This window comes from Poecilia formosa, unplaced genomic scaffold (assembly GCF_000485575.1).
Source record: "Poecilia formosa unplaced genomic scaffold, Poecilia_formosa-5.1.2 Scaffold4, whole genome shotgun sequence".
NCBI classification, from domain to species: domain Eukaryota; kingdom Metazoa; phylum Chordata; class Actinopteri; order Cyprinodontiformes; family Poeciliidae; genus Poecilia; species Poecilia formosa.
Window position 1 is genome coordinate 3,210,130 of NW_006799943.1, and position 13,574 is coordinate 3,223,703.

At 39.4% G+C, this 13,574-nt stretch overlaps 1 protein-coding gene and 1 long non-coding RNA gene across 3 annotated transcripts in view; one reads left to right on the plus strand and one right to left on the minus strand.

The window, feature by feature from the left end:
• Positions 1 to 5,745, minus strand: part of vstm4b (V-set and transmembrane domain containing 4b) — a 48,280-nt gene extending 42,535 nt beyond the window's left edge. Inside the window, exons 1-2 of one of the 2 annotated variants that reach the window (XM_007560207.2) lie at positions 5,515 to 5,745; positions 3,028 to 3,435 (exon numbers count right to left, since the gene is read on the minus strand). In XM_007560207.2, the coding sequence (XP_007560269.1) occupies positions 3,028 to 3,435; positions 5,515 to 5,566 (460 nt within the window). In that variant the 5' untranslated portion in view covers positions 5,567 to 5,745. The remainder of the gene's footprint in view (positions 1 to 3,027; positions 3,436 to 5,514) is intronic. The other variant, XM_007560214.2, reaches the window with a different exon arrangement.
• The window catches only part of LOC107837158 (uncharacterized), a 294,598-nt gene that overhangs the window by 14,835 nt on the left and 266,189 nt on the right, over positions 1 to 13,574 (plus strand). The window lies entirely within an intron of this gene.

A 13,574-nucleotide genomic window follows, 5' to 3' on the forward strand; every position in this document is an offset into this window, starting at 1 on the left:
TTTGAGAGAGAAACTCCACATTATTAAGGCCAATGGCAACAGCTCTTATGTGCATCTGCTGTGATCCATAGCCGCCTCAGCTGAATATAACAGCTAAGAAGTTCTGTCTGCATCCATAAAACATGTGGAGGATCTAGCAGCGGGTGAGAGTAAAACACTGGTAGACGTAAAGATTTGGGATGTTTACATTTTTAGGTTGTGAGGCATAACCCATCATAGTGACTCAATCCCTTAACCTCAGTAGAAAGCTTATTGAAATAGAGGTTTGCTTTGAAAAAGTCCAGCTCAGCAATAAACGTTTGTATGTCGTAGTTTTGCGAAACGCATATTTTCATACAGCTGAAAAACTACATCATCCTAGCGCAAAAACATTTTATCAAAAAAATTTGAGATTTTTCTGAATTTCCGTGTTTCCATTAAACTATTTTATTTTGGTAGATTCAAATCGCGCAATTGTATGGTTAATGGAAGTGCACATATACTCAAGTAAAAGTATATCCAATAACTTCACTTGGTTATAGGGACACTAATCCTCGTGGTTTGTTTTATGTGTTACATTTGTTTTATCATCAAGGACTATGGTTCCAACATCAGAGAAACTCCATAGGAAAAGTGTACATTTAGAGTCAAGTAGTGGTGTTCAAAGCATAAAATACTCAGTGGCCCTCAAATATAAATACCAGACTGTTGAAGAACTACATTTTAAAAATGAGTAGAGTTTTCTTCTGTTAAACAGCAGCTGGAGTTTTCAGCTTTTCTGAAACCACCAAAGATTTTGTTTAAACAACCTAAAATCATAGGTACGTGTCAGTAGCTTGGAATGTCGCTTTAGAAAATAAAACACGACTATACAATTACAGAGTAAAAAGAGGGATAGAGGATAATCTGAGGACCATTAGTCACATGTTTGAGGTGTGCCATGAGAACAATCTAGTTAATGCAGAGGCGGGACAAAAAGAAAATAAGTTATAGCACATTTTATTGCTTCAGGCCAAACATTACACATTGGAACAGAATGCAGAAGACCAAATTACTAGTATTATACACCTTTGGAGCGTTGTTCTGTTTTGTTTCACCTATCCTCAGATAGAGCTGCGTCTGTCATAAAAGCCTGCTTTTTGTCTTCACCAGCATTTTATTAGTTAAGATGGTACCAAATTAACTATTTTAGTCAGCAACTGAGCTGACTAAAAATATTGATATAGGTTTTCTTATAACTGGTAAAAAATTTTTGTCTTTGTTATTAGGCCTATTTAGAGTACTGGGGCCATACTAAGAAAAATAAAGTAATGAGAATCAAGCCACAATATTATAATTTCCAAAGCAGCTATAGATTAGTTGGATCCAACCAACCAACAGGGAGTGGTGGGACAAGAGCAACAGTACATGGGGAGATATTTTTAAATTACTTGTTTTTGTCAGAATTAAAAGTTCAGCAAAAATATCTGAATTATAAAGACTACTGGAATTTAATGGCATAAATATTTGGTTGGCTTTGAGTTTTTTGTTTTAAGGAAGTTAAGCAAACCTACATGTTTGTTCCTGCACTTAAAAATAAAGAAAAATTGCTGATCCAGTCACACCATTAACAGTCATTTAGCAGCAAGAATACAGCACATGAAATATTTTAAAAGTGTCTCTGGAATGAAAAGAGATGTACAGCTGTGTATCATCAAGAATGAAAATAGACGATATGCAGCCGGATGATGCCCTCCAAGGATAAATATGCCTAAAGAAAAGGTCCAAGATCGAACCACTGAGGTACTCCAAGGTCCGTCTTGGTTTAGGACAAGAGATTGCTAACAACCACACTGTAAGATCTGTTGTACAACTGGAAGTAAAACCTTAAGATCATACCAGAAAGGCCAACCCAACCCTAAACCTGAGGATTTACCAGAATCAGAGCAAATGATTTATTACTCTCAGTAATGCTATAACTGTACTGTGGTTTGCTCTAAAACCGAACTGGAATCTTAAAATGAGGTCAATCATTTTTAAAGACATAGAAAGGAATGAAAACTTGAACATAGGTCTATAGCTATCCAAGGGTCCAGAGACGTTTCTTTCAAAAACAGCTGTAAGCAGAGTTTTATAGGAACAGAATGAAGAATTAATTACAGCTGGACCTGTGCAAACTGACGGAGCTAAAGCATATTTTAAAACCCTTATAAGGCAAATGTCGATAATACGGAAAATGCCTCAATTTGTTAATTACCTCATTTGGAGTTTTCAGGAAAAGGATTGGAAAAGGTCCAAGTAAACGGCCTCAATAGGAGGCTCTACATCACAAGTGACGCATGATAAAACTTCAGAGTGAACGAATAGCATTCGATGGAAACACAAAGCACAAGGTTGAGGTGTAACTTGCAAAGGGACATTGGTCCAAATGTTAGAGAAAGTTGTCAACTTTCTCTAACATTTGGACCAATGGATCTAAAAACCCAGGACAACTTCAAACATGTGAACCAATTTCTTGCTTTTGAAACTCAGTGGAGTTGTCATGTGAACATTCCACCGGGGGTAAAGACTGACTCAAAAGCATTGTTAAAAGTGCAAAAGAAGAACTTTTTAATTTTTCTGGATCATCTTTGAGCCAGAAGATGATGCAGCGTGTTAAAGTCTCCATCCCACCGTGTTAAAGTCTCTCCTGCCAGTTCTTGGCATTGAAAAACCTCAGACACTTTGCTCATTTTCCAGGATCAGTTACTCAGCCTGAGCTGCAGCTTGGTGACATGCAGGATTCCTTTTATCTCCGGGCCTGCTCCTAACTGATGACATTTCCCCCTCTCAAATGAAAAGCAGAATCGTGCTTTTTGCTCCCTGGAATCACTGCCACACAAATTACATCACCTACTTGTGGTCAGAAACTGCAGCTTCTGAAGACGCAAAAGTTGGTTTGTGAAACAAATGGCTATTAAATTTGTGAGTTCTTTCTGCCACTCTTCAGGGCTGTGAGACATTTAATACAAAACCATATGATTCCAATTAATTCCCAAAATGAGGAAAAGAAAAGTCAAGGCCCCTTACCTCTGAGCTCTGTAGCGGCGGTGTAGTTGGTCGAGGCCTTCCAGCGGTCCTGATGCTTCTTGAACTCCTGCACCCGGCACATGTAGAGTCCTCTGTCTTCCTCGGACACCTTCTGGACGAGCAGCTCGAAGATCTTCCCCTGCTTCACCACCGTCAGCTTGAACTTTGGCCAGGGGAAACTCTTGGTGTAGTTCCCATAGAAGCGAGCTTTCCTCATGTTGACCCGGGCGATCAGGAGTTCGTCCTCAGGTCGATCCGCGCCTGCCGGCAAGAAGGTCCATTTGACGACTGGTAGGGCTGTGTTTCGCCGTCTCTGGGAGATGACACAGGTGAGTGTGATGTTCTGACCCTCCTGGGCAACCGTGAAGGGCGACGGAGTGATTGTGGCGTTGATGGCCAAGCAGAAATCTGAGGACGAAGTTGCATAGTTGCATTTGAGTTACATCTGAGTACATTTAGTGTCAACTTCTGCTCTAATCTCAAGACTTTTCAAGCCTTTAACTGGTCTTATTTCTTGCATTTAGCTCTGTGATCTCTGTCCAGTTTCTTTGGCCCTGCTGAAACAAAAAAAAATTCTCGCATCATTCTTCCATCACTATGTTTGTCCATAGGGATGGTGTCCTGGGTGAAATGCAGTTTTAAGCTGCGTTCACGCGGAAAGCAAATATGACCCAAATCAAAATTTTTTTTATTTAGGTCAAACTTTTTTGCCCATTTTTTGTCCATGTCCAAAGTTATAATCATAAACTGAAGTCTGAACGGTCCAATTCCGATCTTTCCTCCTATAACAAATGCCGGTATACGCCTCTTCAATATATGTTGCTAAATTGGATACGTATGTGATTGTTTTCAAAGCTTCTGCAGTCTGAACGGTCATGTCGCATTTTATCCAACTTCTACATCCTTGGCATGACATGACATTATAATTCTGAGCCAAATCCAGACATAAACAATGAATGAAGGTAATAATCATATAAATCATATAATATGATCATATAAAAGAAGTCTGTGATCGAAGTGAATCACATCACAATCTCGCCACTCTTTACTCTGACTACACATCCAATCAGACTTTGTTGCAGAAGTTGCAGTCAGTGCTCCATGAAACGCTGTTGCTATTAGTTGTGCTTTCTTTTTATTAGCTTCTTTAATCTTATTATTGTGTGACAATCCTGTTGGCTCCCATTTCTGAATAAACTTTAAATCAACCTATATATGGCTGCATCCATTATTACTTCCATAAACAGTGCGCTGCTATGACGTCTATGTTTTTCTTCTGATTGCAGGCCATTTTGGGGCTGTAAATTGTTCACACAGATGTCTGATTGCAGTCGTTTTCAATTAGCAGCATGAACAACTACGCAAAATGATACAATTTCAGCCAAAAAAAAATTGGAAATGAGAATCAAGATTTTCTGTGTGAACGTATCCTCAGTTTGGCCACAGATTTGTGCAGACTGTGGCCAAGCATGAAAGTGAACGCTCACGGAACATCTCCATCCAATCCAACTGAGGGTTGAGCTATTTTCCAAAGGAAAACAGGCAGGAATTTAACTCTCTAGATGTATCTAGTTAGTAGAGACGTAAACGGAAAGATTTGCAGTTTCATAATTTCCAAATATTTTCAGGTACCATCAGTGATTTACTGTCCACTTCCCAGTTTTGCGCTGTTTTGTCTTGGTTTATCAGATTAAATAAAACCCCAAAATGCACACATCCCCAGATCTGGTTCCAGGACCAGATGGAACGTCACCTTCCCTTTTCCTTCCGACGATGGGGTTATTTTTGGTACTCATGACAACAAACACGGGTTCAGAAAATGAGGAACAACCCTTGCTATTACGTGTTGAATGGGAATATTTATAACATGCATACTTGTGCTGATGTAAGCAGTTCCACAAACCACGTAGTCTATGGGTAGAGCAGGTGCCCCATAGACACAGATTCTCAGACCTCAACAGAGCCGTTTGGGGTTCAAATCCCAACTTGGGAACCTTTGCTGCATGTCTTCCTTCTTCTGTTTCTGCCTTTTTCCTGTCTAAATACTGCAAATAAAGGCCATTAGTGCCACAAAAGCACCCTAACAACAAAGGGAGTAGGGTTAATCCTAGTCTCATTAGGGTTAGGAGTAATCTTAACCCTAATCTTAAACCTAATGCTTTAAAAACAAGTCAGGAAACAATCGGTGCCCATCAGAATAATGAGATGCAATCACAGAGAACTGTCTTTGCTGTTGCAATGGAACCCTGAAGCTATTTTAAATTAATGAGAAAGGGAAACCTTTTTGAACAATCCCACAAGATGAATCTTTACTCTAGAATCCCTTCTCATTTTCTGAATACGGGTCCAGTAGTCATCCCCTAATTAATGGCCAAAATCCAACTCTACATCATCTCTGATTCTCTGTTTTCTTCAAAGTTAGTCTATAAACTTTCACCATGTTAACTCCAGCAGAAGTTGAGGGGAAAAAGACCAACATATTCCTACCTCCAAACAATGCTCGGATTAGCAGAGCAAAGACCAGAGAGGAGATCTTCATTTTCCACAACTGCAGCCTCCATAAACTCCAAGTTAAATGCGCCTCAAGAAAATTGTCCCCAGGTTTCCTCCTCCTTCTCTTCTTTTTCTTTTTCTCTTTTTTTTTTCTCCCTTCAACTGGGAGGTGAAATATGAAACACTGGACGCTCTGTTTCCACTCTGAACCTCCTTCCTTCCCTCCCACTCTCCTCCCAGACAGTAAAAGCACATTCGGCTGCATCGCGCACGCGGAGCAGACAAAAACAGACGTGCTGCCGTGTGTGAGGACACACACACCTACACACATACACACACACATGCGCGCAAGCTCTAGTTCTACTCAGAGAAGTGGGAAATGTAGCTTCCTGAGCAGGAAAGGAGAGCAGGGAGGTGGTGTGTGGGTGTGTGTGTGAGTGTGTGCGTGTGTTTTTGAGATCGTCTGTGAGCATATTACACTTCCAGCTGTGCAGGACAGCGGGCACAGACCTCAGTCAACTGTTATTTTAGAACACACAGGCAGGAGAAGGAGGGCTGGTTTTATGTGCAAAAATATCTCAGATTTGACCCAATTAGTTTTATTAAACTCAAACCCAATGTCAGAACAACCCTAAAAAAAAGAATAATTTGAATCAAACCAAATTTATGTTAGTTGCCCAGTCGAAGTCCAGATCTACATCCAACTACGAATATGTGGCAACACCGATGCTCATAGATGCATTTGCTCGAATAGCTAAGTCATTAGGGTTAGGGTTGTAACTTTCGTTTGTGAATTTAGTCCAAAATTAGCACCAATAATTTGGGTTATTTACCCTGTCATAAAAAAGGGAGTTAATTTTCCATAGTCATATTATTACCATGTTAGTCATTTCAAACTGAATGTTAGCTAGCTAAATACTTGGATCTGAGCTAAATATTTAGTTAGCAAGCTCTTAGCTAAATATTATTTGATGACTTAAATATTTGGCTTCAAAGGAAACATTTCACCTAAAGCTAAATATTTAACTGAAAGTGAACAATCAAAATAAAAGCTTATATATAAGCTAAAGTCCTGTTGGTGGTAGTCACCTTTTGCTATAGATCCATTGATAAACATCTGTGTTTCCGATGACTGATCCTTTAACGCTGAAATGCTTTACATGTCAAGAACAAAAAGAAACGATTGAGAGGCGACATGAGCAACAACTGAAGTACATCAGTAATGTCAGTTGGTGTTAATATGAACATTCGTAAGACCTAGCTTTTATTTTGGGAGTACACGTCCAGTTAGCATCATGAAAATTAGCATATTAACTAAATACTTAGCTTGCTATCTAAATATTTATTTTGAAGCTAGATGTTTAGTCTGTAAACTGAATATTTAGCTCAGTACTAAATATTTCAAAGATAAACATTTAGCTTGGTAACTAAATATTTAGTTTGAAACATTATGAAAAGATTACTTTTTTCCCCTTTTTTTCACCATCTACTTTTTCACTCTCTATGCCAGATCTCTGAATGGCCTTTATGTGTCTCCATCTTTCTCCCATCAAGTCTCCAGTTACAAGATCCCACAGTTAATCATTGTTTACAGCCCTGTCAGTTTTTGGGACTCTTTGTGGGCTTTTATCGACCATCAGAAAGCAGAACGGTGGAGATCAGGGTGGCTTTGGACATAAAGATAAAGGAGACAGTCTGTAGACGCCTCTAAATTGTTCCTAGTCTGGCAACAGTTGAACAAACAGAAATGTTTCCCTGACAAACCACTTTTCCAAAGACGCCATCGTTTTGAGCGTTAGTGCAAAATGTTGGAAATGATTTGCCTACTTTAGGGCTTGAACCACAACGCCAAGATGGTTTCTGATGCATTCTCCTACTCTCTTAGGCTGATGGCTAGAACGGAGAGAAGTTGCCTCTTTATCTGTTGTCAAGGGTAACTGAGTAAAACACTAAGGCTTAGTGACTTACCGTCAGTCATTTTTTTTCTTTTTGTAGACAAAATCTCTAATTGGTTCTATGTAAAAAATAAATGGTGCTTTAGAGATGGTGGCCTGTCAAGTGGTTCAAAGTTGTCCATCCATCCTACTAGCGAGATAGATAGTGCTAGCTCTTTAGCTAGCTAGATAACCATCGGAATAGATCAGTGGTCCCCAAAGTTGGTCCTGGAGGGCCGGCATCCTGCATCTTTTAGTTCTCTCCCTGGTTTAACTCAAATGGATCAAATGATGACTCATTAGAGGCCTAAGAAGAACATTGACATGCTGAAAAGGTTCTTACTACCACCAGGAAGAGAAATAAAACATGCAGGATTCTGGCCCTTGAGTACCGACTTTGGGCACCACTGAAATGGATAGTAATAGATGGCTAAATGGCTTGTTATCTGACTAGCTATTTAGATAGCTAACCAGCTAGGTATCTAACTAGCTAGCTATTTTGGTAGATAGCTAGATAGCTAGTTGGATTATCTATCATGTGTAGATAAGATTCATTGGGGGATGTCAATCAAATCAGCAGTCTTGCATCAGAGCAAGAGCTGGCTTAGAAGGTAGAAAGGGTAATTGTCATGACACTTTGGGTTGTTGTCATGCCCAGTGTACCATACTCATGCTTTAGTGTTGAGGTTCTTTCTTATAGTCTTAGATTCTTATATTCGTGAAAGTATTTTGATTTAGTTTGTTTGTGTCCTGCTTCTTCACCCAGGTACCGATTACCTCTTGATCCAGATCCTTCTGTTTTCCCTGCCGATTGTCGTTCCCATTGCTTTGCTGTTTCCTGTGGAATGTTTTCCAGCTCCTCTTGTGTCTGTGTCTGTTCAAGGAGACTCCTTATTCCCCATCTGCGTTTGGGTCCAATTCCACAAACTTTGGCGCTAATTTGGAGGTGCTGTATACTCTTACCCGACCTAAAGCAGGTGTTGATAACAGTTCCCCAGATGGCTTAAGCAAACAGAATAAGAGGCTTGGAGTTTGTTGAAAATATAGCTCCTTTCTAACTCTGACTTCACTTAATAGTACATGTTGCTAAAGAGGGTGAAGTTTTCTTCAGTTTTCATGAGGAGGAAAAAGCTGAACTTCAGTCAGCATGTAGAAAACGGCTGAAGTCATCCTTTTAAACCCGTCTCCATCTGCTAGTTATTACTCTCTGTTTGCATATACGCTGTTTGGGTTATTAGAGAAGATTTTCTCTGGTTCTCCTGCATGTGTTTCCATTGTGGAAGAGATGCTGTCAGAAAGCGGGTAAAGGTCTCATAATGTTAATATCCACCATATGCAGTGGAGGTAAAATGGCACCAAAGCACAGCAGGCCCAATCTGAGCAGAATGACACGCAGGCTTGACTGAACACATGCTTTAAGGATGCAAAATGCATAAATGAGTCTGTTCATCCACTTTCTACTCCCACTTACCTTTCCGGGAGTCAGAATGAGTTAATTTATGAAACTGTATATGCAGTAAGTTAACACATATAGTGGAAAATGAGTGACAAACGCTTTATATTTCAGCGTTTTGATTTTGAGAGTTCTCTGGTGAGCCAAATGCGAGAGCATTTTGAAGGTGGGTGCTGCCATCTGGTGGACATGTTTAAAAATGCCGCCTGAGCAGAGTGCTTTTTCTTAGTAAAATACTTCAAAACACACATGATACATGTCAAAAAATATTTTATTTACAAAGTTTGTGAGACAAGAAATAACCAATAAGACATGCATCAGCAGCTCCACAGTGATGCCTTTCAGGAGAAAAGGTGGAAACGTTCAGCGCTGCAATACAAGAAGCAACATGGAGCCACGTGTGTGACTCCTCACCCAGACGCCGCTCTGCACTCTGCCTGACTTTTAGCACCGCTTGTCACTGGATACCGCTGCAAGCTGAATGGCTGGGCTGATTCAAAATGATAGAATGTGGCTGTGGAGAAGGGTAATAAGAAAACAGAAAACCATGATTGGAGGTTGCTTATTGCTTCAGAATATGCTAATTGACAGTGTCACAAAAATATTCACACCTGGTAAACTTTGTCACATTTTGTCAAGCTACAACTCCAAATTTCGGTGTGTTTTGTTGGGATTTTATTTGACAGAGTGACACAAAGCGGTGAATAATTAGGATGTGGAAGGGAAAGGATTCAGAAATGTCTAGATTATTTTCTGGATAAAAACCTGAAAAGCATGCTGAGCATTTGCTTCCAGCCCTCCACACTTTGCAGAACCACATTTCCCTGCGTTTGTAGCTGCAAGTTCATTGTGGTCTGTTTCTACCAGCTTTGCACATCTAGACTCTAACCATGGCTGATGCCTATCTGCAAATATGTTCAAACTCAGTCGAGTTTGAACATAGCAGAGACTATCCCACAGTCTCTGCTAGATTTAGGTCTGGACTTTAACTGGACCAATTTAGCACATTTTGTAGCTCTGGCTGTGTGTTGGCTGGCTGTTCCTCCAAACTAGTCTTGGATTTTTTTGCATCCTCTAAACATTTAGCTTCATCTGACCTCCCAACAGGTTTCCTGTACCTACAGAAAAGCTTACCCCACATCATGATGCCCCCACCACCATGTTAGACATTCTTTCTTTACAAGCTACAGTTTTCTGCAGCTGCCATAAAATATCTTGGCTGGTTCTGTTGTTATTGCTCTTTACATTAGAAGTGGGCAGATAGATCTAAAATATCAATAACATCAAAGCCAATTCTGTATTGGATCGATACCAACTTGGTAAAATCAATGTTTAGTTTCAGATTCCATCTTAAAATTTTGTTTTGAAGTTTCTCATCTCTATCTTGAAAAATATTTTATTTAAATTTGCTCTCAAATGCTAATTTTTCACACTTATTTAGGAAAAACGCACACAAATCATATTAATAGTAGGCTGGTCACAATAACAAACTTTGCTGGACGATAAATTATCCAAGGCGTTATTGTGATAAATGATAATATTGTTGTTTTGAGACCATTTCCAGGTAATATAATGGTAATGGTATAGTAATCCATGAACATATTCTCAAAGATCAGTAAACTTTAAATTCTAATGAACATTTACACTGGAACTGGAAGACATTTTAAATTTCCAAAATAAATTAATAAAACAATAGAGACGACAAATAAAATGAATTATGATGTGCAAAATTGTCCTTCAAATAAAAAGAGGCTAGTTGAGACCAAAACACCAGACTGAGAACTTTTGTCATCCAGGTTTTGGTAGAAAGACAGAAAAGAGAAAAATGGCAAATCATGCAACTGGAAATTATTGAACTTGTTTTTATTTATCATGCAATTAATTGATTTATTGCAACAGGCCCAGTTAATGTGGTGTTAAAATATTTAGCAAACACTTAAGAGCTTTATCTAAATCCTGTCTTAGGTTTTAACAAAATAAAGGGAATTTAAAAAAGATCTGAAGGTCAGAAGCTTGATGATATATCTAAAACTTTAATAAAAAGTATTGGTATCAGTATCAGTATCTATATCTGCGATTTGGCCCATATCACATTGGTATCGGATTGATATCAAAATATGAAAAAATTGGACGCCTGTACTTTCCATTTTTATTAAAGACCCTGCTTCTAACTTCCTCCCTGACCCGTCTGCTGGGTTCCTTGGTCTTCATGTTGCTTTTTGTTACTAAAGGAATTCTCATTCTGCATTAGGTTTTATTTAGTGGCATCAGAGTAAATGGTCACACTTTGTCCTGTTTCGTGTTGGTCTGTCACATAAAATTGCAATAAAATACATTGAAGTTTGTGACATAACAGCTTACCTCTGAAGGTCTCCTCACGCTCGATTCTAAAGAGGAAAACGGTTTTACATCATGAAAAAAACAAAGAAACAAAGTTTACAATGCATCTAATACTTGGGAGGATGAATGTGTTCACCTGGCAGGTTTATCTGTTGACCTGGGAAGTTTATCTCCGCTTGTTTCCTGATCATGCAGATCTTGGACAGAATAAACAGGGCGGACAGGAAGAGGCCGATCCCACCTCCGATCAAAACGTACTTCAAGTCTGGAAACAAAACAAGTGTCAGTGACCACGAGGCGCCTCTCCCCCATGACCAAGCAGAAAGCCAGCTTGTTGAACGCCAAGCAAGCGCTCGTTGAAGAGTGAATGAAGGAGACGCGTTTGATTTCGCAACATGTTTACTCGTCGGTCTGATTCACGGTGTCACGCTCCCCGTCTGCAATGCAAGTTGCGTCACAAGTGTTTGCAATCTGAATCCTGTATATCTGGGAATCTTTCAGGGCCAGGAGGTCACAGCAGGTCAGAGTCAAAGCTGGATAACCAAGTGGAAGCATTAAAACTGGGATGGGTGGAGTGATGAAGATGATGGTCATGTCAAGATTAGTCGATCTATCCTGCATGGTTTGGATGTTTCACTGCAAAAACACAAAACCTTACCAAGAAATAGTTTTAAATCAATAGATTATTTAATTAATAAGACATTTTTTCCATATTAAAAGTGAAATTATCTGCCAATAACAAGTACTTTTTCCATCAATATTAAGGTATTATTGGCTTAAAACAAACTCATATCTTGCTGAAAAGTTACTTGTAAGTGTTTTTTTTTTTTTTCTCATTTCAGGTGTACTAACATATTTATACCAGAAACTTAACCAAATATACAGTACTTGGTAAAATGTTGTTTTTGCAGTGTTCTTGCTCCAATCCCTCTAAGGATGGTGAACAAATGTTTTGACTGAACAAAACGTTTGTTGACATTTTGACTGCTCTGATGAAGAAGCTGAAAAAGAAGTAGAATCTCTTTTTCAAGAACTTGGAAAAATGATACTTTTAGTTTGAGTCCATCCATTTCAGTGGGGGAAATATCTTAGGTAGCAGTTTTCAATTCAGTTCAGAAATGCTTTATTTCCCCCAGAGGGGAAGTAGATGTTGCAGTAACCTATAACACCTAAGTTTCTTCAGTTATAGTGATGCATCTGAGGAAGCCTCTGACTGTAGAGCAGGGGTGTCAAACTCCAGACCTCAAGGGCCGCTGTCCTGTAGTTTTTAGATGTGCCACAGGTACAAAACACTGGAATGAAATGGCTTAATTACCTCCTTCTTTTGTAGATCAGTTCTCCAGAGCCTTGCTAATGACCTAATTATTCTATTCAGGTGTGGTGCAGCAGAGACGCATCTAAAAGGTGCAGGGCAGTGGCCCTCCAGGACTGGAGTTTGACACCTGTGCTATAGAGTGAAGTATAGCAGTCTAATGACTGTCATGAGATGCTAACAGCTCAATTTTCAGGCAGCAGAGATGATACTCCTGGATGGTTCTATCCAGGGCATGTTACTGCTTTCTCGCTGTTTGGTCAGAAACCTGTTCAGAGAAAAGTTGGAGTAGGGGATATAATTCTTTTCCCCATTGTGGTTGACAGAAGATATTGTTCCTTGAAGCCTCCCTTTCTACTCCTCTGGCATTTGGGGTCGTAGTTCAGGTATTATGTGAGCTTTTTGGATGATAACCAGCTGCTCCCAGTTGTAAAGACAATACTTTGTGATTGGATCACACAGTATCTCTCTGGATCTTCCATAGTCATGCTGCCTCTCCCATTCTCTGTTCTCTTCAGCTCAGCCAACAGGTTTCTCTGTAAGGTTTAGGTCTGAGAATCTGGAGATGGTTGGTTTTCTGTCTGCTGAACTATTTTTATGTTGTTTTGCTCCCCCTCTGGGGGAAATAAAGCATTTCTGAACTGAATTGAAAACTGCTACCTAAGACATTTCCCCCACTGAAATGGATGGACTCAAACTAAAAGTATCATTTTTCCAAGTTCTTGAAAAAGAGATTCTACTTCTTTTTCAGCTTCTTCATCAGAGCAGTCAAAATGTCAACAAACGTTTTGTTCAGTCAAAACATTTGATGATCACTAGTCTGTTTCATAAAACTCTGGTTGTATTTTCAAGGAGTTCATGATGTCACTTAGTTTTACAAGGTTCAATATCCTACAGGCCCTCTTCATCACAAATCCTTCACCGTGCTTAAGAGTGGGTGCTTTTTTACATTTTGACTATTTGTTTTGACCAACACACAAAGCTCCAGTTACATCAGCAGTAGAATTTGACTATA